Here is a 20,879-nt window from a genome sequence, read left to right on the forward strand (position 1 = left end):
CCTCTTCCCCCCACCCGCAGCCCCCACTCGCCCCCGGGATACCCCCCAAACCCAAGAATGGTTCGGCCCACAGCCACATCAATGTTTATTCGGCGAGTCCGGGTCCCACAGCCTGTGACACTCCCTCCCCCTCCCCTTCCCGCCTCTTGAAGTGGCCCGGGGCCGAGCCCCGCCCCCAGCTCTGCTCAGCCAACTGCCGCCCAGCTTCCACGAGTCTCATTTGCATTTCCGGGAGCTCTGGCCCAATGGCAAGGTAGCTCTCCACCTCCCCTCCCGAGGGGGTGGCACTCCCGGTGGACTGCACCACTGTTGGGATTCCAAGGATGGGGGCAAAGTGATTCCACTGAGGTCCAGATGACAGGAGGGTGGTCTTCGGGGTGAGGAGTTCAGCGGAAGAGGGGGTTCTGGCCTTGGAAGAGGCCCAGCAGCCCGCTGTCTGGCGCGGGCTCCTTGATGATCTTCTGGATCTGTAGGGGGAAGAGGAGGGTTCAGGGAGTCAAGAGTCCCCATGTCTGTGACAATCTGGAAGGGCACTTCTTCATTTTCATCCGCCTTGCCCTCTGGGCAGCGACAGGCCAACCCAACCACTCCCTCTTCTCAAGACTTTTCCTCGGGCCTCCCTTCCACCATAGCCGCCTGGGTTATGATCACCTGCCATCTTGGTCCACTTGTCTGGCTTGCTGCCAGTAGGCTCTGTCCTGGAGCTTCTGGTCTACACCCTGCTCCTGTCTCACCTCCCCCATCCCTCAGCTCCCAAATCCGGCCCACGCCTTGCCCCTCAACTCCGGACTCTGATCCAAGTGCCTCTTACACAATAGTGTTCCCCCAACCAGTAGACCACAGGAGCATAGATGCTCAACCCGCCTCTCTGGGGCTGCCTTCTCCCAAAGCCCCACATTGCACCCATCAGCAAGCCCCACCCTGCTTGCCTCCAGAAATATAAGCACAATCTGCATCCCCACTGCCTCCACTCTGGTCTCCCGCCCACATCCATGGGCCACCCGGGACCAACCTGCAGATCTGACTCTGGCCAGCTCCCTTGTGCAAACCCCTCCACTCCGGGAAGACACGGATCTGGCTCCTCTCTGCCTCCTCCCCTGTCACGCTCACCGAGCACTCGGCATGGCCCACTCTGGTTCTTTGAATAGGGCGAGTTCGGGTCCACCTGCAGCCCTTTGCCTCAGCTGCTCCTTTGGCCAGGAACACTTTCTGGACGGCCGCTGCCCCTCCCACTGCAGGCCTCCGCTTAAGGGCCATCCCTGCTGTGAGCCCCATCCTCTCTCTCACACACTCTGAACACTCCCTTCCAGCGCCTGACCACAACGTGGAACCGAATACACCCTGGCTTTGGCTGCTGCCCCAGGACCTGCCCCATTGGTTGGCCCATAGTAGGTGCTTAACAAATAACTCAACAGAGCTGGCCTAAGAGGAGGCACAAGGGCGGACCTCAGAGGGCTGGGGCATGTCCCTTCATCCTAAGGGCCAGCAGTGTGACTCAGCTGGGGCTACCTAGTCAGACCCGGGCACTAGCAAGGCCACCTGGTGGTGGTGGCTGCGGGGGACGCAACTGAGGGCCAGAGACGGGAGGAAGGGACGGAGGTGGGGGTCAGGGGCTCCCACGCAGGGCTTCTGGCGGACTGTTTGTTCCTGTCTGCCTCCCACCCTCACTTCACTCTAAACCCACCTTTCACCAGGAGGCCTCCCACACCACCCGCACAACCCCTCCTCTGCACCCTAACACTCCCAGCCCCTCCCCTGCGTTCTCGCTCTCTCCCCCGCCCTCATGGCCACCGACAGCTTCCCTTGCCCTTCACGGTGTTGACGGGACTTAGAACTCGGCCGCCAGGAGGCAGCAGCCTGCTGTGCGCCCAGATGTAGGCTGTCAACCACCACGTGGCGGGCTCTGAGAAGGGAGACCAGGGAGGGTGGGGGGGAGGGTGCGGGGCCAGTACCTCCTTAAACTGGGGGTGGGCGGCGTCACCCACAAGCTGCAGAATGAGCCCCTCACTGGTGGAGAGGAAGGCGCCGCTCTGCCGCATCCGGGCCAGTGCCACCAGCCTGTCCACCTGGCTGCGCGGGAGACGGAGGTTGTTGGTGCCTCGGCCCGCACGCCCAGACGCCCGGCAAGGTTGGCAGGGATCCCACTCCTCCTAGACACCCCACCTGGGCCCACGTGCACCCACCCCTCAGCAGGACCCCCTCACCTGCGGGAGGAGCAGGCATCCACCACCACATGGACCTGCAGCCCCCGGTCCAGGAGGTCCAAGGTCGTGTTCTGGGGGCGAGACATGTCAAGGGCAACCTCAACCCCAGACAAGAACAGGGGCCTGGGGAGGGGGACGGGGATGAGGGAGCCTCAGATCAGGGCAGGGGGCCCCCATGTTACAGCAGGGTCCTAGGGCCCCACGGGAGCACGAGGTAGAGAGGGGTCCTGGGAGGGATGAAGGTCCCAGGTCAGGAAGGGGGTCCTGCCAGGAGGACAGAGGATTCGGGGTCAGGGAAGGGTATCCTTTTGAGGATGGAGGTTCCCAGGGGTTAGCTGGGGGTCTCACCAAGATGCACGCCTGGGTCTCAATGCCACAGAGGAGCACGGAGCGCAGCTGGGGCCGCGTGTCTAGCTCCTGTTGCACCGCGGGCACCATGCTGAAGCAAGTTTTGGCCAGTGGCCGCAGGCCTTCAGCACCCAGCTCGGGCACCGTGGGGCCCAGGCCTTCTGGGTACTGCTCCGTCAGTACAGCCGGTACCTCCAGCAGCCTGGCCACCTGCGCTAGGGAGGGGAAACAAAGGCCTGAGCCCGAGGGAGGGGCCTGTGGGGGCAGGACTTCTGGGTCTGAGGGAGGAAGGACTGGGGGCCAGGACTCCAGGGTCTGAGGGAGGAGGGGGCTGGGGTCTGGACTCCTGGGTCTGAGGGAGGAGGGGCTGGGGGTCAGGACTCCCTCATCTGAGGGAGGAGGGGCTGGGGGTCTGGACTCCTGGGTCTGAGGGAGGAGGGGCTGGGGGCCTGGACTCCTGGGTCTGAGGGAGGAGGGGCTGGGGGCCTGGACTCCTGGGTCTGAGGGAGGAGGGGGCTGGGGTCTGGACTCCTGGGTCTGAGGGAGGAGGGGCTGGGGGTCAGGACTCCCTCATCTGAGGGAGGAGGGGCTGGGGGTCTGGACTCCTGGGTCTGAGGGAGGAGGGGCTGGGGACAGGAGTCCTGAGTCTGAGGGAGGAGGGGCTGGGGGCAGGACTCCTGGGTCTGAGGGAGGAGGGGCTGGGGGTCAGGACTCCTGGGTCTGAGGGAGGAGGGGGCTGGGGGCCTGGACTCCCGGGTCTGAGGGAGGAGGGGGCTGGGGGCCTGGACTCCCGGGTCTGAGGGATGAAGGGCTGGGGGCCTAGACTCCTGGGTCTGAGAGAGGAGGGGGCTGGGGGTCTGGACTTCTGGGTCTGAGGGAGGAGGGGCTAGGGGTCTGGACTCCTGGGTCTGAGGGCGGAGGGGCTGGGGGTCTGGACTCCTGGGTCTGAGGGAGGAGGGCGCTGGGGGTCTGGACTCCTGGGTCTGAGGGAATAGGGGCTGGGGGCCAGGACTCCTGGGTCTGAGGGAGGAGGGGCTGTACCTTGAGCATTCGGGCGGCCACAGAGACTATCTGGGGGAAGTAGGCGACATGGCGGAACTTCTCCTGCATGTCACACAGGAAGAGGATAGACGACCCAGGGAGGACTCGGCCCAGGTTGGGCCTCACAGCTGACATGTCCTGGGATTGGGCAGAGGTGCGAGAGGTAGGGGCCAGTCAGGGCAGGGGCTTTGACTCCCTGTCCAGGGTCCGTGCACTCAGACCCGTGAGGGTCCCACACAGTCCTTTGGAAACCTCCCCCTTCCCATGTGCAGCCCTTCGTGTCCACAGATCCCTGGGCCCAGAATCCATTTGTTTCTTAATACGTCCTACTCGGCTGAGAGGTCACTTTCCCAGGGAAGCCTTCTCTGACCTTGACCACCTGGTGCTCCCAACCTCACTCTCCCAAGGTCCCTGGGAAAGCCTTTTCCTTCCAGGATACACGGCAACATCAAGGTCACCCTCTGCCCTCCACAAGGAACACTCCAACTGTGATCCTCACCCTGCCCTTCGGGGTGGGGGTGGGGAACAGAGGAGGGAGATGAAGGCCGGAGGGCCCACAGCAGGTAACAGGGCGCGGGTGTGATTCCGGATGAAAACCAGAGCCCAGGTACAGTGGCAGTGTCCTGAGTGAGGCTCTTCAAGTCTGACTCCCCCTACGCAGCCTCTGAAACTCAGTTTACCCTCATGCAACATGCAGGCTGCACATCCTTGCAGGTCGTAGAAGGAAAGGCCGGTGCACCTGCACAGGGGACTGTTATTCATCCGCAGAAAGAATGAGACACTGCTACGTGCTACATCACGGGTGAACCCCAAGATCGCCGCGCCCACGAGCGAGGCCAGTCACCAGAGGCCACACGTTGTGGGAGCCCATTCACATGAAACGTCCACAGGGATCCAATCCAGAGACAGGGAGCAGACTGGTGGGGGGCTGGGGCGGGGACAATGAGGGCTGACTGCCTCCTGTGTGCGGTGTTGCTGCTGGGCTGATGAGCACATTCTCAAACTAGGTGGTGGCCACGGTTCTGCAACGTCATGAATATTTGTTAACTGCCACTTAATGGTACGCTTAAAAGTGGTCGAAATGGTCAATTTCGTGACTTGTACTTTAGCACAATGAAAAAAGGCGGGGGGTGGGGCTGTTGGAATCACCTGCCCAGCAGCCCTGTTACAGGGGAGGCCACTGAGACCCAAGGGGTCCACGACTTGCCCCGGGTCCCACAGGACTAGAGGACAGCAAGCCCCGCCCCCCCGCCCCAGTCAGAGCGGCTCCCTCTCCAGCATCTGGGCCCCGCCTCCGAGAGTCTCGGCATGTCCCAGCCCATATGCCCAGGAGGCTTGAGTCCCAGGGTCCCCAAGTTGCTGCTCAACTGGGGGTTCTGGCCCCGCTCATGTCTGCACGTCTCACGCCCTCGGCGTGTTCACTCATTTACTCGTTAACTTATGTGGGACATGGGAGACCCTGCAGACCCAGGGGAAGGTGAAATGGTTAATACGGGGGAAGTCTGGAGGCTGGCTGGTGGGCGCACAGGCTGTTTATGACGATTCTTTCAAATGAACACATCTACTGTAGAAAATGTTTTCTATGGGCAACATAGTGTAGAAACAGTGTAAAAACTCATGGGTGGTTACAAGGAAGAATTTTATGCTATGTGAATTTTGTCTAAAAAGAAAAAAAAAAGGAATGGAAACTCCCACAAAAACAAAACCGCACTGAATGAATTAATCACATTAATTACGACTGCGATCAGTGCTGGGATTTCGAGGGAACCTGATCTATCTTGGCAGAGTCTGCAAAAGTCTCCCCCGAGGAAGTGGAGGGAGAGAGAGAAAACACTCTTTCTGAAAACACAGGGTTGACTCTGTTACTCCCCTGTCTTAGCCCCCACCTTCCAGGGCTGCTCTCAGGTCCTCAGGACTAAAATGTAACCTGCTCAGGCCAGGCGCCTGGAACCATCCCAGCCAAGTCCTTCCCCTGTGTGGTTCCCTCCACCCGGGCTGCTCTCCTCACTTCCCTTCTAACTTTTCAGGAGACAGGAGGGACAGGGTCAGATCAGGGCTATCATGGCTGAAAGCCTAGGTAGGACAGGGTGTCTGAAGCCACAAAGATCTCCCTTTCAGGCTGGTAGGAGTGTGTTTTGCAACAACCCCCAGGGAAACACATGTGGCCAAGGTTTCTCAAAATTCTAGTTACATGAACCCTGTGACCCAGAAAATGTGCTAAGTATTTACCCTGCAAACATACACGTGAAATGACACAAGGCTATTCCCTACCAGACTTTTTGGTTATTCATTATGGGACTTTTCCGCTGAGCAAAGGAATGGAAATACATGTAAACGTCTATGGTTAGGGTTCTGGTTATGTAAGTTATGGTATAGCTGTAGTATGGAATTCTTTGTAGCCAGGGAAAATTACAAGGAAGCTCTTTGAGTAACAAGGGATGTTAACAGTGAAAAGAAGCAGAACAGTACACACAGCAATGCTTCCCTCTTCGTCTCCCCAAAGAAGAGAAAACTTGAGTTTTCTGCTCCTATATTTGCTGTCTCTGGTGGGTACATGTGGAGGTGCTTCAGGTGGGGGGGATGGGTCACTGAGGGACAGGGTATGAAGGAAATCTTATTTTCACTGAGTACTGTTCCTTTTGAAGTGTGGACAGTGTGTGATAGGTTGTCTGGTCCGTAATATATACGATAAAATACTTAGATAAGCTGAGAACCCAGCAAAACCAATCTGTGTTAGTAAAGTTATAATGGTTATCATTGGGCAGCAGTAAAGAAAGGGGCACAAGGCAGGGGGGCTTCTGGGATGCAGTGGGGAGTTCTACTTCTGGATTTGGATGTTGTTTACACCAGAGCGTTGGCTATGTGAAAAGTTATTTGAGGTATTTGTGATTTGTATGTGTGGCTTTCCCCCCCTGGATATGCAGTATATTTCCATAGAAAGTTTTCAAAGTATCAGATAAAAGGGTGGAGGCCAGGAGAAAACCGGGGCTGGAGTCTAGGTGGACAAAGGTGAGGCCTGGGCTCCACTTTAGGCAGAGAGAAGAGAGAGGAGGAGGCAGGACAGAGAGATTCAGGGGGCAGGTGCCGCTGGCTGTGGGGGAAGGGGCAAGGAGGAAGATCTACAGGTTTCCGGTCCGTGGGTGGTAGGTCCTAGGGACTAACTGGGGACCTGGAAAGGGGAAGTGGTTTGGGGGAGATGAAATACTGAGGGTGGAGGGTGGGGAGTGTGTGTGTGTGTATGCGCGCGTGTGAATGTGGAGAGGTCTGGGCTGGAGACTGACTTAGAAATGCTGTTAGGGAGAGAGAGATCTGAGCTCCAGGTGGGGGGAGTCAAAGGCCGGAGGAGGAGGGGCAGTAGCGGGGGAGGGTGGGGCGTGCAACCCTGCAGCCCTGCAGCCAGGATTCCCTGGCAGTGTGACCCTGGGCAAACTTCACGCTGTCTGAGCCTCAGTTGCCTCATCGGAGAAATAGGGGTCAAACTAAACCACCCCATAGGGACGATGCAAAACTCGGCCAGTGATGCACAAAGGGCGGGCGCGACCCGTGGAAGGTTCGAGTCCCCGGTCAGCCAATTCTGTGGGGCCGGCAGGAGTCCTCGCCCTGGCTGTTGTCACCTCGGCCCGGACATCCTGGCAAAGCCTCAGTTTCCCCACTTGAAAAGCGGGAAGGTCAGCGCCCCCGAGGCGCTGGGGGGCCTTACCCGGAAGGCGCTGGTTTCCAGCCTGGCCCACCCCTCCGCTGGAGAGGCCTGGGGGACACTCACCGCTCCGAGCCGGGACTCACGCCGCTCCGGTCCTCCCGCCCCTTTCCAAGGCAGGGTCACCGTTTTGCACTGCTCCGACACGTGGCCCGCCCCCGCGGTCCGCGTCCCGCCCACCCAGGCCGAGCCGCCCAATCGGCGCTCGCCAAGCTCTGCCCCCGACCCTGAGGCCGGCCAACCTACAAGCGGAGCTGCTTAGCCCTCCTTGGAGGGGCGGTGCCGGGCAGGATGTCCATCCTGAGAGCGTGATTGGTCCGCCGGTGGGAGGGGGCGGGAAGGCAGCGCGTCCGACCAATGGGGAGCCGGGAAGGGCGTGAATGGCGGGCCCGGGACAGAGCGGCTCGGTGCGTGCAGAGACAGCGAATTCCAGCTGGGGCGGTGGGTCGCCCTCCTGTGGTCTAGAGGAGACCCCTGAGGCCCAGAAAGAGGGAGTGAGAGGTGTGCCCAGGGTGGAGGCAGGCCTGGGGTTCCAACGCTGGCCTTTGAGTCAGGAGTCAGAAACTTATCAAGAGACCCAAGCACTTTACAAGAAAGGGAACTGAAGTCCTTGCAACCCCGCTCAGTCTCAGTTTCCCCATCTGTACTGCATCTGCCTCCCAGGGTGATGTTTGTAATATTTAGACTCTGTGCTTGGGAATGGGGTTGAGAAAAAATCTCGGAATGAAATCCAAACTACTCCCAATTCATGTCGGCCTTTTTGATCTCTGTGACCTCATCTCTTACCGCGATCCCCCTGCTTACTCTGCTTCAGCCACCTCAGGGCCTTTGCGCATGCTGTCTCCTGTGCCCAGAACCCCAGACCTTTTCTCAGCCAGCTCCTTCTTGTCATTCAAGGCTTTCCCTGAGCACCAGATGTCAGACAGACACTCCATCAGGTCTCTGCTTTATTTTCTTCACAGCACTAATTCCAATCTGAAATTGGAAGTTTATGTTGCATTTTAAAAAGGTACCGGCATATTCATTTACTGTCGATCACCCCTACCTGTGCCCTGCCCCCCAAACCCCTTAAATGTTTATTTAACAGTTTATTCATTGCTGAATCCTCAGCACCTAGATGGGGCCTGACACATAGTAGGTGCTCAGTACATATTTGAGAATAAATGAGACAAGACCAGACATTAGGCAGAGATGAGCCAAGGTGAGAGGGAACTGGAGAGGCAGACACTGAGAAGATGGGGCTGGGGAAAAAGAAGAGAGAAGTTGGGGGTGTGGGAGAGTGCGAGGGGCACCTCTGGCAGAGGCAGAAGTGGGGGACCTGAACCGGGGAGCCCTGTGAGGCCGTGGTCATAGGTGGGGGTCTGGGCTTGATTCATGTTCCCAGGGGCTTCCAGGAGGGGAGTGGATGGGACAAGGGGTTCCTGGGGGTGTTTGCTAAGCTATCATGAAGGGGACCTTCAGGGTGCGGGGGTGGGTCAGGCATCATGGGGAGCAGTCCCCCCAGCCCTCAGGGGTTCCCTGAGAGTGACAGGCACAAGACACCTCCCACCTGCCCACCCAGTCCCCCTCAGGAGCCCAGAGCCCGTCCACTTCCTCCAGTGCATTCAGGGTAGGGGGCAGGCGGTTATAGAAATGTGAGGCCTGCCTCAGGTCTGGCTGGCCCCAAGCACAGTGGGATAGACCAGATGGCACTGAGGGACACTCTGGGGTGAGTGCAATGTCATCAAAGAGGTCGAGGGTGGAGGCATCCAGGGCGGCGAGACTTGGGCCGGGGCTGGCGCAGGGCTCCTCAGTGGGGGCCACAGCACAGGCCACCCCCAGGAAGGGGGACGGAGGTGGCGGGGGCGGCCTTCGGGGTGGCGGTCTCTGGGGAGGTGCCTTCTGAGACAGGATAGACAGGGCCAGGCGCTGGGTGGCAGCCTCAATGTTGGCAAACTGCCTGCAGAGAGACAGACATATGAGCTGTGTGGCCGTCAAGCATTCGCCTCCTGTCTGCCCACCCGGGAGTGGTTTCCCTCTTCCTTTCCTCTCCATCTTTTTTCTCCGTGCTAGTCTCCCCGCCCCTGGGTCCATTTTCTTGAGTCTGACAATTCAGTTTTTCCAATCCCGTTCATAGGGGAGCCCTGAACGGCTGTGGGGTTTGTGTACTGCACAAGGCAGCAAGTCCAGTTCCGCTATAATGCACGTCTTTTGTCATTTACATCTATTATGGCCACATTCCAACATATAAAAGTGAAAAACGGGGGCGTCTGGGTGGCTCGTCGGTTAAGCGCCTGACTCTTGATTTCGACTCCGGTCACGCATGGTCTCACGGTTTGTGAGTTTGAGCCCCGCTTCCGGCTCTGTACTGACAGTTCAGAGCCTGCTTGGGATTCGCTCTCTCTGCCCGCCCCCACCCCCCAGGCCCCACCCCCTGCTAGCTCTCTCTCTCTCTCTCAAAAATAATAAACTTAGGGGGAAAAAAGTAAAAAACGTCAGAAGGCAAGGATGCTTTAACAAATGTTTTTCACACAAAGGCGCACTGTGGGCTAGGGGTGCACCTGTAACACTGATGCCCTGTGAGTTCTACTTCCGGCAGAGCTCTTAAATCTGCCCACTTCTCATCTCCACCAATTCTTGGTTCAAGTCGCCAGCATTTCCCACTTGGATGACTGCAGCTGCCACTGCACTGGCCTCCCCCACCCAGCATTCCTATCCCTCAAGAACTATATGGATGGATCTGACAGCGACGGGCTCACTATCGTCCCCCTAAAATTCGTATGTTGGAGTTTTAACCCCCAGTACCTTAGAATGTGACTGTATTTGGAGACCCCTGAGGGTAGTCTCTAATCCAATGAGAGATTAGGGCCCGTAGAGGGAAGACCACGTGAAGACACAGGCCACCTACAAACCAAGGAGAGAGGCCTCACCCTGCCAGCACCTGGTCTCGGATTGGGTGAGAAAGTAAATTTCTGTTGTTTCAGCCGCCCCGCCTGTGGTGCTCGATTCTGGAAGGTCTAGCAGACTAATGCACAAGCATAATGTTGAGCAAAAGCAGTGAGACTTGCAATTAGTAGCTGCACGATTCCATTTAAAGGTCAAAGATGGGGTTCCCCCGGGGGCGCCTGGATGGCTCAGTCAGTTAAACATCCAACTTTGGGTCAGGTCATGATCCCGTGGTCCATGAGTTCAAACCCCGAGCCAGACTCTGTGCTGACAGCTCAGAGCCTGGAGCCTCAACCGCCAGAGCCAGATTCTGTGTCTCCCTCTCTCTGCGCCACCCCCCCCCCATGCTCTGTCTGTCTCTCTCTCAAAAATAAACATTAAATTTTTTTTTAAATGGGGTGACCCAATGACAAAGAAATCGGGATGGCAACTTCTGGGAAGGAGACACGATGAGGGCCTCCGGGGGCCAGAAGTGCCCTGTTCCTGGATCTGAGTGTTGCTTACACAAGTGGGTTCCTTTTGGGAGCATTCATCAAGCTCTATGCTGACAATGTGTGCATTTCTTGTAGTTGTTTTTTTTTTTTCCTTTTTTTTTTTAAGTTTTGTTTATTTTTGAGAGACAGAGCACAAGTGGAGAGGGGCAGAGAGAGAAGGAGACACAGAATCCGAAGCAAGCTCCAGGCTCCGAGTTGTCAGCACAGGGTCCGATGCGGGGCTCCAACTCACGAACCGTGAGATCGTGACCTGAGCCGAAGCTGGACACTGTACTGACTGAGCCACCCAGCCCCCCCCTCCCCCAAAGGTTTTATTTAAAAACGAGTCTGATGCTGTATGTTTCTGTGTACATGAAATGTCCACAATAGGCAAATCCCCAGAGACAGAAAGCAGATTGGTGTCTGTCAGGTTCTGGGGAAGGAGGGGTGGCGAGTGACTGCCTAGTACTACTAATGGGTATGGGATCTCCTTTGGGGGTGATGAAAATGTTCTGGAACCAGACAGAGGTAATCGGTCGCAAAACATTACGAACGTAGGAAACACCCACGAAGCGTACGCTTTAAAATATTCGAAATGGTGAATTTCACGTCGTGTATATTTTACCACAAGAAAATAGGCTTATAAATAAGTTAGTGAGAGCTGACGCTCTGGAACTGTCTCTGGGGCTAAGGAGGATAGTTCTACTCTGAGTGCCCCTGGGAAAAATTCAGAGAGGGCAGGTCAGGTTAAATGACAGAGAATGGGAGGGGCAGAAGGGGGAGTTGATTTGAACAAACTTAAGTATAAATGACATTTAGGGCCGAAGAGTCATGACGTCTGTGATTTACTACAGCTCTTTTAGGACGATAGGCGAAGGACGTAGGCTAAGATGTCTCAGCGGTAAAGTCTCAGCGGTGGTACGTGAGTGGCAGCATTTCTCAAACTTGAGTGCCTGGCGGAACACCCGGAGGGCTGATGGGAACACAGGTCCTCGGGCCCCGGAACTTTGGGTTCTGCAGGCCCGGGGTGGCGTCCGAGAAGCTGCGTTTCTGGCACATCGCCACGCCATGCTGAGGTGCTGACGCTGCTGGTCTGGGGTCCAGATGCAGACCAGATGCCGCTGGTCTGCTGCATCAGACAACTGTCGTGACGTTTCTGTGGGCTGGAAATCCTTCACAACGAAAAGCCAAAAATCCATGTCCAGGGTGGGAGGGGACTCCTGAGGGGGCAGGGCCTGAGGGGACCTGGGGGGAGGAGGAGGACGTGGGTGGGAAGATGCTGAAGGTAGTTTGCCTCTGACCTGGATTTTCTCAGGGTGAGCCCGGGCGCTCAGGGGAATATACTCCATAGCTGCCTGTGCCGCCTCGTGGGTGGCCTGGGTCTCTGGGGAGTATGTGGCAGGGCCAGGCATGGGGGTGGGAATATCTGGGATGCTATAGGAGAGAAGCTGGCCCTGGGGAGTGGGGAAACTGAGCTGGGGAGGGTAGAGGGGGGACCCGGGAGGTGAGAGACTGGCATTAGCACGGGGTCCAGACTCGGAGTGAGCAGGGAGCCCTCCAGGTTGGGGCTGCAGATGGGGAGGGGTCCTTGAAGTGGTTGACAAGGGGGGCTGGGGAGGAGTTAGAAGGCTCGCTCTGGGACGAAGGGCTGGACCGTGTTTGGGGAGATGCGTGTTTTCCTCTTCGATAATGGGTTTGTAGAGTGGTGGTGATGAACATTCTGGGCCGGTCAGGGCTGGGCATTCTGGTGGAAGGGGGTTTGCGGTGTGGAGGCAGGAGTTAGGCTGGACGAGGCTCCTATTTGCTCAAATTTGGTTCCGAGACCTCCTGGGACAAGATTCTGGGCTGGCTGGGAGGAACAACCTACTCGCAGAAAAGCAGGTCCTTGGACGAGTAACTTCGTCTCTCTGTGCCTCAGTTTCCTCTTTGAAAAATGGGGATTATAATAACATCTACTTCCTGGGGTTACTATGGGGGATTAATGAGTTCCTATTCATTGTGAGTGAGTATTACCAGTTACCACTAAAGTACTTAGAACAAGCACCTGGCACATGAGTGTTGATCACCACCATCATCACCATCATCACCATTATTATCACCACCATCACCATCACCATGATGAGACTCCTTGTCTGCGACGTAAGGACAAAGTCAACCTACTGTGCAGGTCTGTTGGGAGCATTAAGTGACATATTATATGTCAAAGCCTTAGTGTGGTGTACCTGACACCTGAAAGTGCTCAAAAAACGGTCACTGTCACAGAGCGAGGAGAGAGCACAGGGTAGGGTGGGATGGGGCTGGGCGGGGTGTGAGAGTGGGGACAGGTTTGAGCAGAGAGAACTGAGGAGCTGAGGTTCCCATCTACACTCCCAGAGACGGTGAAGGACATTGCCCCACAAAGGGAACAGGATGGGCAAAGACCAAGAAGTTGGATGGTCAAGTGCTAAATGGGGAGCTCCTGGTTCTTTAGAACCTAATTCCCTCCCCCCTGTCCCCCTTTCACCCTATTCTAGCCACATTGGTCCTCAAACATTCCAGGGATGTTCCTGCCTCAGGGTCTTTGCACTTGCTGCCCCTGCTGCTCTTCCCGCAGACATCCACAGGTCTTATCCTCTGGCTTCAGTCAGGTCTTGGCTCTGTTGGCACCTTCTCAGCCGAGCCTTCCCTGACACCTTACCCAGTCCTTCCCCCACCCCCGCATGCCCTCCATAGCACTTATCACCTTATAACATGCCATATCATTTTAAAAAGTTGAAGTGAAATTCACATAACCGAACCCCTTTACACGTGCAGTTCAGTGGCATTTAGGACATTCACAGTGTGCAACTACCACCTCTAATTAGTTCCAGAACTTTTCATCACCCCGGGAAGAATCCATGAACCCCCTGCCAATCACACACCACCCCCACTTGCCTCCAGAGGCGCCTCCTCTGGCCCCGCTACCCCGCTTTCTGGCTCTGCCTGTTCTAGGCATTTCACACAAATGGAATCATACAACAGGTGGCCTTTTGTGTCTGGCTTCTTTCACACGGGATCGATCAGCTTTCCAAGGTTGGTCCGTGTAGCGTCATACTGTCTCACTGACATTATGTGGCTGTCCCTTGCCGGCCACCTTCCTGCTGGAACACAAGCTCTATGAAGGCAGGGAATTTTGTCCGCCTTGCGCTAATGGATCTCGGGCCTGGCCCACAGTTTATGCTCAATAAACGCATCCTGAGTGTTGATTGAATCCAGCCCTGGGGTCCCCTTCTCTCTGTTCTGTCTGAGCCTGGTCTCCCCGACTCTGAGGTGTCTGACCCCTCCCCCTCCCCCTCTGCCCATCTCCCACCCTCCACCCCTCCTCACCTGCAGATCTGGTTGTGCAGAAACCTCCTGTGGTTGGGCCTCCTTTTGGGGGGCCGGGTCCTCCGAGGGTGTAGGGCACGCAGCACGTGGGCGGCTGCCCCACTCACGAAGGCACACAGCTCCCGAGGGCTGGGCTCAGAGCCCCCAGAGGCTGTGGGGGCCCCGGGGTGCATGGCTGGGGTGATCTAGAATAGCCCCTCCACAGTATCGCTGCTGGTCAGAAAGCTGCTTCCACATCTGAGGAGAGAGGAGCAGCCGGGGCTGGGGGCTCGGGGCTGGGGAGGCCGACTCTGGAGGGGGGCCACTGCTCTGGTTGGAGGAGACAGGGCCCCGAGAATTAGGGCAGGCCCTCCCTCCGGTGCCTCATCCCCACCTCCTGGAGGCTGGATGCTGAGCTTTGAGGAGCCCGTGGGTGGAGGCTGATATAGGAAGGTGAGGGGGGGCTTTATGTGTGCCCCCCAGGGGCCCAATTAGCACATAGTTGGACCTGGGATATGGGACAGGGCAGCATGGTGGGGGGCAGAGAAAGGCGCCTGGAGATAGCCAATTAAGGGGACAAAGGCCTCGTTAGGGAAGCGAGGCCAGGGGCTGAGTCAACCGGCAGCGATTAGCGTTGAGGACCTTTAATTGGAGGGGAGGGGAGGGTGCGGCAGGAGGCTTGGGTACAGGCTGGGAGGGAGGGGGAGATGACCCCCGGGGAGGGCTGCCGGGAGCCTTCAGCTGTGGAGCCGACGCTTGGGCACCGAGACTCTGCCCACCTACCTCCAGATGCACCCGCCTGGGCCTCCCTGCCTCTCTGTGCCCCGGGCCCAACCTCCTGGGGAAACTGAGGCTCAGAGAGCAGGGCTTGCCTGTGCCCAAGGCCTCCAGCCAGCCGGAAGGGCTGGCTTCTGTGCAAGAGGGTTGTTCCCCAAACCCTGACTTTCCGCCAGAGCGGCTAGTGAGTAGGGGAGAGGGGAGGATACACGTGCTGGCCCAGCTGGTTGCTCAGGTGGGTGACGCTAGGGACTGTTTTTGGCGCAGCCTGGCTGTGGCCGTGGGAGGGGAAGACAAAACATGGGTGTGTGGTTTCCCTTAAGGCGTTTTACTGAGGGACTGGGGGGCCCTTGGTATTCGGGGAGGCAGAGAACAGACTGGGGCATGGCGGGGTGGAGAGGCTGGCTCCGGCGGGGGGGTGGGGGTGGGAAGGGGGTCCTCTTGTCTCTGGAAGGGCGCTGGCCGGAGTGGGGGGGACCCTGGTCCGGGCTGGTGTGGGGATAGTGCTGCGGAGCTTGTTGTGAGGGGGCCGCGCGGAAGGTTCGCGTTGGGGGGCGTGCGGGTCACCTGTGGCTACACACTCACACCCAGTGCCTCATAACCACGTGCACTGATTGTCTTGCACTTCTGGAGGTCAGAAGTCCGAGGCGGCTCTTACGAGCTGAAATCAAGGTGTTCCATCTGGAGGTGGCGGAGGGAGAATCCACCCGCCCCCCCCCCCAACCCCGTGACTTTTCCGGCTGCCAGAGGCGCCCGAGACTTCTCCAAGCTCACGCTGCGAGTTGAGTGGCAGAGCCCGGACCCGGAAGTGGCTCAATGTGGGCCCGACACCGTGTGTTTGCACGGCAGGTCTGTCTGCTGCAGGGCCAGCAGCAGGGGGTCAGCGCAGGGCTCCGACGGGGACCACCCTCCTCAATCTCTGTCTTGGCCTGGGCAAGTCGTGTGTGTGTGTTTGCCTGTGTGCGCACAGCCTGGACGCGCGTGTGGTGTTGTGGAATCGCCTGGAAGCTTTCCCGTCCTGTTACTTTCAGGCCCCGCGGGGAACGCAGAAGGTCGCTTGGCAAGGGGCTGTTAAGGGAGTGGACCCCCGGGTCTCTGGAGAATTGGAGGTCAGGGCTCAGGCTCAAGGACGGGCCGCCACTGCGTGGCGGGGACCCGACCTTTGCTAGCCCACCTCCAGGAGCTGGCTTGCACCCATGCCACCAGGAGCCGAGGGCGACATCTGCTAGCCAGCCCTGTCCCACCGATGGGCAGGGTCGGGAACACACATAGGGCCACTGGCCGTTCTGGCTCTGGCCTGGGGACGCGCCACCAGGGGGCGCCAACATCCCAGGTAGGGCCGGGAGGCCGTGCGGAAGCAGCCTCACCCTCACCCTTGGGCCCCCCTCCTCTTCTCTGGTGGTGGATAAGAGTCACCCACAGCTGGGGACTGGCTTCATCTGATGTTTGTTGAGGACCCGCCCTTCCCGCTATTACAAGGTATATACACAGGCTCCCTTCCCCTCGTCCCAGCCCTTGCAATTCGAGGCGGGTTATTTCATAAACATTTATTGAGCACCTACAGTAGACCGAGGATGTAGCAGTGAGCGAGACTAGCACAGTCTGTCCCAGGAGGAGTCTGGGAGTGAGATGCCGACAAACAAGAAAAGACCGGTTCAGGGTGTGCTGGACAGTAAGTTGGATGCTGGATGGGGAAAGCGTCCTGCTTCAGATGGAGAAGCCCTCTCTGAGAAGGTGACAATTGTCCTGCAACCTGAGCGGAAGAGGGGGCAGCCAGGAGCTTCCCAGGCAAAGGGCACAGGGCATGCAAAGGCCCTGAGGCAGGAGCAAGCTTGAATGAGGTGAGAGAGAGGGAAGGATAGGAGGAGGTGAAGTCAGAGAAGGGGCCAGGGGCCAGACCTGAAGGGCTTTGTAGGCCAAGTAGGAGTTGGGTTTTGAAGGTAAGAGTGACGAGGGCTGTGCTAAGTTCGATGTAGGGGTAGCGTCGAGACCTCAGGGCCCTGCCCAAAACTTCCTTTGCTGTCTTTACACCTAGAATGTGGAGACTCCACTCCTAAACCCCCCTCTAATATGGGGAGGGGGAAGCGAGAAGCTGAGATGTCAGGGCCAGGCCAGGAGCCCAGGCAAAACTTGTCTGTCCTTGCCCCCATTGTGCTCATCTCCCACCTCTCCACCTAGTCCCAGAGGGACTCTGGTTCCCTTAAAATTTATTGTGAAAATGTACAGGTGGCAGGTTCCTGGTGTTTTCAACCCAGAACTCTGAGAGGCCAACACTATTATATTTATTTCCCATGTTTTCTTCTGAGAAGAGGGATGTTATGGGCTAAATTGTGTCTCCCCAAATTCATCCGTTGAAGTCCTAACCCCCATATCTCAAAATGTGACTGTGTTCAGAAATAAGGTCTTTATTTTTAAAAAATGTTTATTTTTGAGAGAGAGAGGTGGGGAGGGGCAGGGAGAGAGGGAGACAGAATCTGAAGCAGGCTCCAGGCTCTGAGCTGTCAGCACAGAGCCGGACGCGGGGCTCAAACTCACAGACTGTGAGATCATGACCTGAGCTGAATGAAGTCGGACACTTAACCAACTGAGCCACCCAGGTGCCCCAGAAATAAGGTCTTTAAAGAGGTGATTAAGTTAAAATGAAGTCATATGTCTGAGCCTAATCCAATTTGCCTGGTGTCCTTATAAGAAGAGGAGATTTGGATACAGACAGGTACAGGTAGACCATGTGAAGACACGAGGAGAAGAAAGATGTCTACAAGCCAAGGACAGAGGCCTCAGGAGAAACCAGCCCTGCCCACACCTTGATCTTGGACTTCTAGTCTCTGGAAATGTAAGAAAATAAATTTCTGTTGCTTAAGCCACCCAGCCTGTGGGACTTTGTTAGGGTGGCCCTAGCAAAGTAACACAGAAGTGTATTAGTTATCTATGCTGTGTAACAAACCCCCACAAATACCATGGCATGAAACAGTGTATACTAATTTTCTCCCAGTTTGCATGGGTCAGGAGTCCAGGCACCACGGCTCACTGGGTCCTCTGCTCAGGGCCTCTCGAGGCTGCAATCAAGATGTAGGCGGGGGCTGCAGTCTCATCTGGGGTTCGGGTCCTCTTCTAGGCTCACATGGAAGTATTCATTTCCTCACATCTATAGAATTCGTGGAGGTGGATGGCTTCAAGGCCAGCAGGAAAATCACTGATGTTTCGCATCTCTGACTTCTAGACCCAGTTTTAAAAAGCTTGCCTGATTATATCAGGCCCACCCAGAACAACCTTCCCGTGTTAGGGTTCTTCGGGGAAGCAAAACTAATAGGATCCATATCTACCTGTATCTATATCATCTATAGCTATATCTATAGCTATCTGTATCTATTCTATCTATACATACAGTCAGAGACACACAGAGATGTTATATATATTTTATATATAAAGAGATTTACTATAAGGTATTGGCTTGTGCCATTATGGAGGCTGAGAAGTCCCATGATCTGCCATCAGTGTGCTGGAGCCCAGGAAAGCCAGTGGTGTGGTTCCAAGTCTTAAGAACCAGACAGTCCATGGTGTGGATCCCAGGGTGGGTCTGAAGGTCTGAGAACCAGAAGCGCAGAGGGCCGGCAAAGATCAACGTTCTGGGCTCAGTCAGGTAGAGAGGGAATCCAACCTTCCGCCCTTTTGTTCTAGTCAGGACCCCCATGGATTGGGTGATGCCCGCCCACCCTGGGGAGGGCCGTTGGCTTTACTCAGTCTACTTATGCAAATGCTAATCTCTTCTGGAAACACCTTGGCAGACACGCCCAGAAATCGTGTTTCACCAGGTACCTGGGCATCCTGTGGTTCAGTTGGTGGACACGTAAGATTAATCACTACATTTCCTTTTGATTAACATCAGCTGATGGGGAGCCTTGATTGCACTTGCCAAAATCCCTTCACCTTTGCCAAATCACATAACCTATCGCAGGAGTGCCATCCATCATGTCCGCAGGCCACCTGAAGAAAAGGCACTTGGTGTACAAGGACATGGGTCATTGGGGATCATCACGGAAAGTGGCGGCCACTCCTGGGGAGGGCAGTTAGTGTGTATCTGTCTCTGGCCACATTTCTGTACTTAAAACAGATGAATCTGTTTTCTTTCCTTTTTACTTTTATTTTTTTAAGTTTATTTATTTATTTTGAGAGAGACAGGGACAGCGCGAGTGGGGGAGGGGCAGAGAGAGGGAGACAGAGATTCCCAAGCAGGCCCCGCCCACCCCCTCCCCGCACTGCCTGCGCAGAGCCTGGTGCGGGGCTGGAACTCACCAAACCGTGAGATCATGACCTGAGCCGAAACCCGCAGTCAGGCGCTTAACTGACTGAGCCACCCAGGCACCCCAGGAATCTGTTTTCTAGGTACAGATGGGACTGTGTGACCTGGTATCAGCCCTGGTTCCTCCAGGGATGGGCGGGGAGGCTCCTCTGGCTCCCATGCACTGGGCCATGACCACGCATGTGGGGACCTGCCAGATAGGGCTTGGATGGGGGGGGGGGGGGGGGGAGTAGACTCTGGGGCTGGAGACACCCTCAGTAAATCACTTCCGGGTTACAGGAATCACTTCCTGGCTATAGGATGTTTCATCACTTCCTGCATATAGGATGTATATCACCTCCTGGTCCTGTGTCTGGCCAAGAGACTTTAGAGGGCCTCTATTTGCCACCCCCTCCTCTCACCGCCCCCGCCCCCGCCCCGCATTGAAGTGAGGATAACACCCCTTCCCTGGAAAGAGGCCCATTCGGGCAGGGCTGGCTGGGCACCCATGAGAGCCACAAAAGATGTCAGAAAGGAGCATCCTTAGTCTGTGGGAGAAACAGGCCAGCCCTCTTGGCTCCTGCCCACACCCCAGCCCCCCTGCTTAAAGTGCATCTCTGCTCTCTTCCTGCACTAGGGTGAAAATGGATATTTTACATTTAGTCTTTGGCCCTGGGAATCCTGTCTTTGGTCCAGATACCTCCTGTTGTGCGTCAGGGGGAGACCGGTGCTCCAGGACACCTCCCACCCCAGCCCCTAATCCTCTCCTCTCTAAGCACAGGTGGCGCCATTACCAAGGCAACGGACTGAATGGCCCAAACCACGATCCAGTGTCCACTCAGCCCAACACCACACACCTTCTCCTTCCAGAGGGAAGGGATGTGGGTTGGAGGGCTTAAGCATGTGGGGACCAGGAGCATTGGTGCGGGCACAGCGAGTGGGGCCTGAGCCTTTCCCCACCCTGTGATCAAAAAGACTCTGGTCCTTGTTGGGCCACCTTGGAGCTGGACTGTTCCAGAAGCCCAGGACACACCTCCCACCACCCACAGTATGGCTGGCAGGGTTGGTTGCGGGGGGGGGGGGGTGTCTAGTGTGAGGAAGAGGGAAAAGTCCAGGTTCCCCACTTACTTCCAGGGTTTCTCTTCTCCTTTGACTACCGGTGAGGGTGGGGTGTGTATGTGTCGCCCTTATCAACTTTTTTTGGCTGACAGCAATAGGATGGGGATAGAGAGGGACAACCCCCCATGCACACAGGCCTTTGGGGCACGAGTAATAGCCTAGGTCCCTGGGAAGGGTCAGGTAGGTTTGGGCTGCCTTCAAAGCCTGCAGTCCCCACTCCCAGCTCTGTCCTCTGGGATGAATGGTTCATCTGGCTGGCCAGGTGGGGGAGAGGGGTTCAGAGGGACTGGGCTGGATAAGATGCCTGATCTAGTTGGACGGGGCTGCTTTTCCCTGGAGAGAAGAAGGTGGAGGTCAGGGACAGGGGCGCTGCTAACCACCCTACGGTGCACGGGACGGCCCTCAAAACAAAGAACAATCTGGCCCAAGCATCACTAGTGTCAAGGCTGAGAGACTGTTGGGTGACATGTAGAAGTCACCAAGGCTGAAGCCGCGGTGGGGTGACTTGGAAAGGAGGGAGAGGGGATCCGGGACAACTCAGTGGTTCCCTAAGCCCCCAGGCCTCCAAGGAGCAAGCACAGCAGGGTCCAGCTTCCCGGGACAACCGCACACTCCCGGGAACTGCGTGCACGTGGGACCTCTGCGGGGTGGGGGTGGGGTGTGAACAGAAGCCCTGCGGGCCTCAGTTTCCC

General features: G+C 56.9%; 2 protein-coding genes across 3 annotated transcripts; both read right to left on the minus strand.

Annotated features, from left to right (window-relative positions):
* Positions 1 to 61: 61 nt before the first annotated feature.
* Positions 62 to 7,480, minus strand: ISOC2 (isochorismatase domain containing 2). 2 transcript variants are annotated; one of them, XM_025914443.2, is made up of 6 exons: positions 7,357 to 7,480; positions 3,594 to 3,731; positions 2,553 to 2,762; positions 2,205 to 2,275; positions 1,953 to 2,070; positions 62 to 467 (listed from the first exon to the last, which is right to left on the minus strand). In XM_025914443.2, exons 2-6 carry the CDS (start codon positions 3,726 to 3,728, stop codon positions 387 to 389), a joined length of 615 nt encoding a protein of 204 aa, XP_025770228.2. In that variant the 5' UTR covers positions 3,729 to 3,731; positions 7,357 to 7,480; the 3' UTR covers positions 62 to 386. The 2 variants fall into 2 exon arrangements, with proteins under 2 accessions (XP_025770228.2, XP_086546857.1); XM_086690731.1 differs by having other exon boundaries at positions 7,294 to 7,398.
* Positions 7,481 to 8,772: 1,292 nt separating this feature from the next.
* CE2H19orf85 (chromosome E2 C19orf85 homolog) lies at positions 8,773 to 14,380 on the minus strand. The gene is made up of 2 exons (XM_086688747.1): positions 14,034 to 14,380; positions 8,773 to 9,229 (listed from the first exon to the last, which is right to left on the minus strand). Exons 1-2 carry the CDS (start codon positions 14,204 to 14,206, stop codon positions 8,773 to 8,775), a joined length of 630 nt encoding a protein of 209 aa, XP_086544873.1. The 5' UTR covers positions 14,207 to 14,380.
* Between the last annotated feature and the right edge of the window lie 6,499 nt (positions 14,381 to 20,879).

The sequence above is a fragment of the Puma concolor genome, chromosome E2, assembly GCF_028749965.1.
Source record: "Puma concolor isolate L17-30 chromosome E2, mPumCon1.1.hap2, whole genome shotgun sequence".
Taxonomy (NCBI): Eukaryota; Metazoa; Chordata; class Mammalia; order Carnivora; family Felidae; genus Puma; species Puma concolor.

Coding starts and splice junctions, on each gene's coding strand:
- ISOC2 (XM_025914443.2), bottom strand. CDS start 3,728: ATGTCAGCTGTGAGGCCCAACCTGGGCCGAGTCCTCCCTGGGTCGTCT. Junction 2,763..3,593: donor TGGCCGCCCGAATGCTCAAG/GTACAGCCCCTC, acceptor TCCCTAGCGCAG/GTGGCCAGGCTGCTGGAGGT. Junction 2,276..2,552: donor AGACCCAGGCGTGCATCTTG/GTGAGACCCCCA, acceptor TCTCGCCCCCAG/AACACGACCTTGGACCTCCT.
- CE2H19orf85 (XM_086688747.1), bottom strand. CDS start 14,206: ATGCACCCCGGGGCCCCCACAGCCTCTGGGGGCTCTGAGCCCAGCCCT. Junction 9,230..14,033: donor CTGCACAACCAGATCTGCAG/GTGAGGAGGGGT, acceptor GTCTCTCTGCAG/GCAGTTTGCCAACATTGAGG.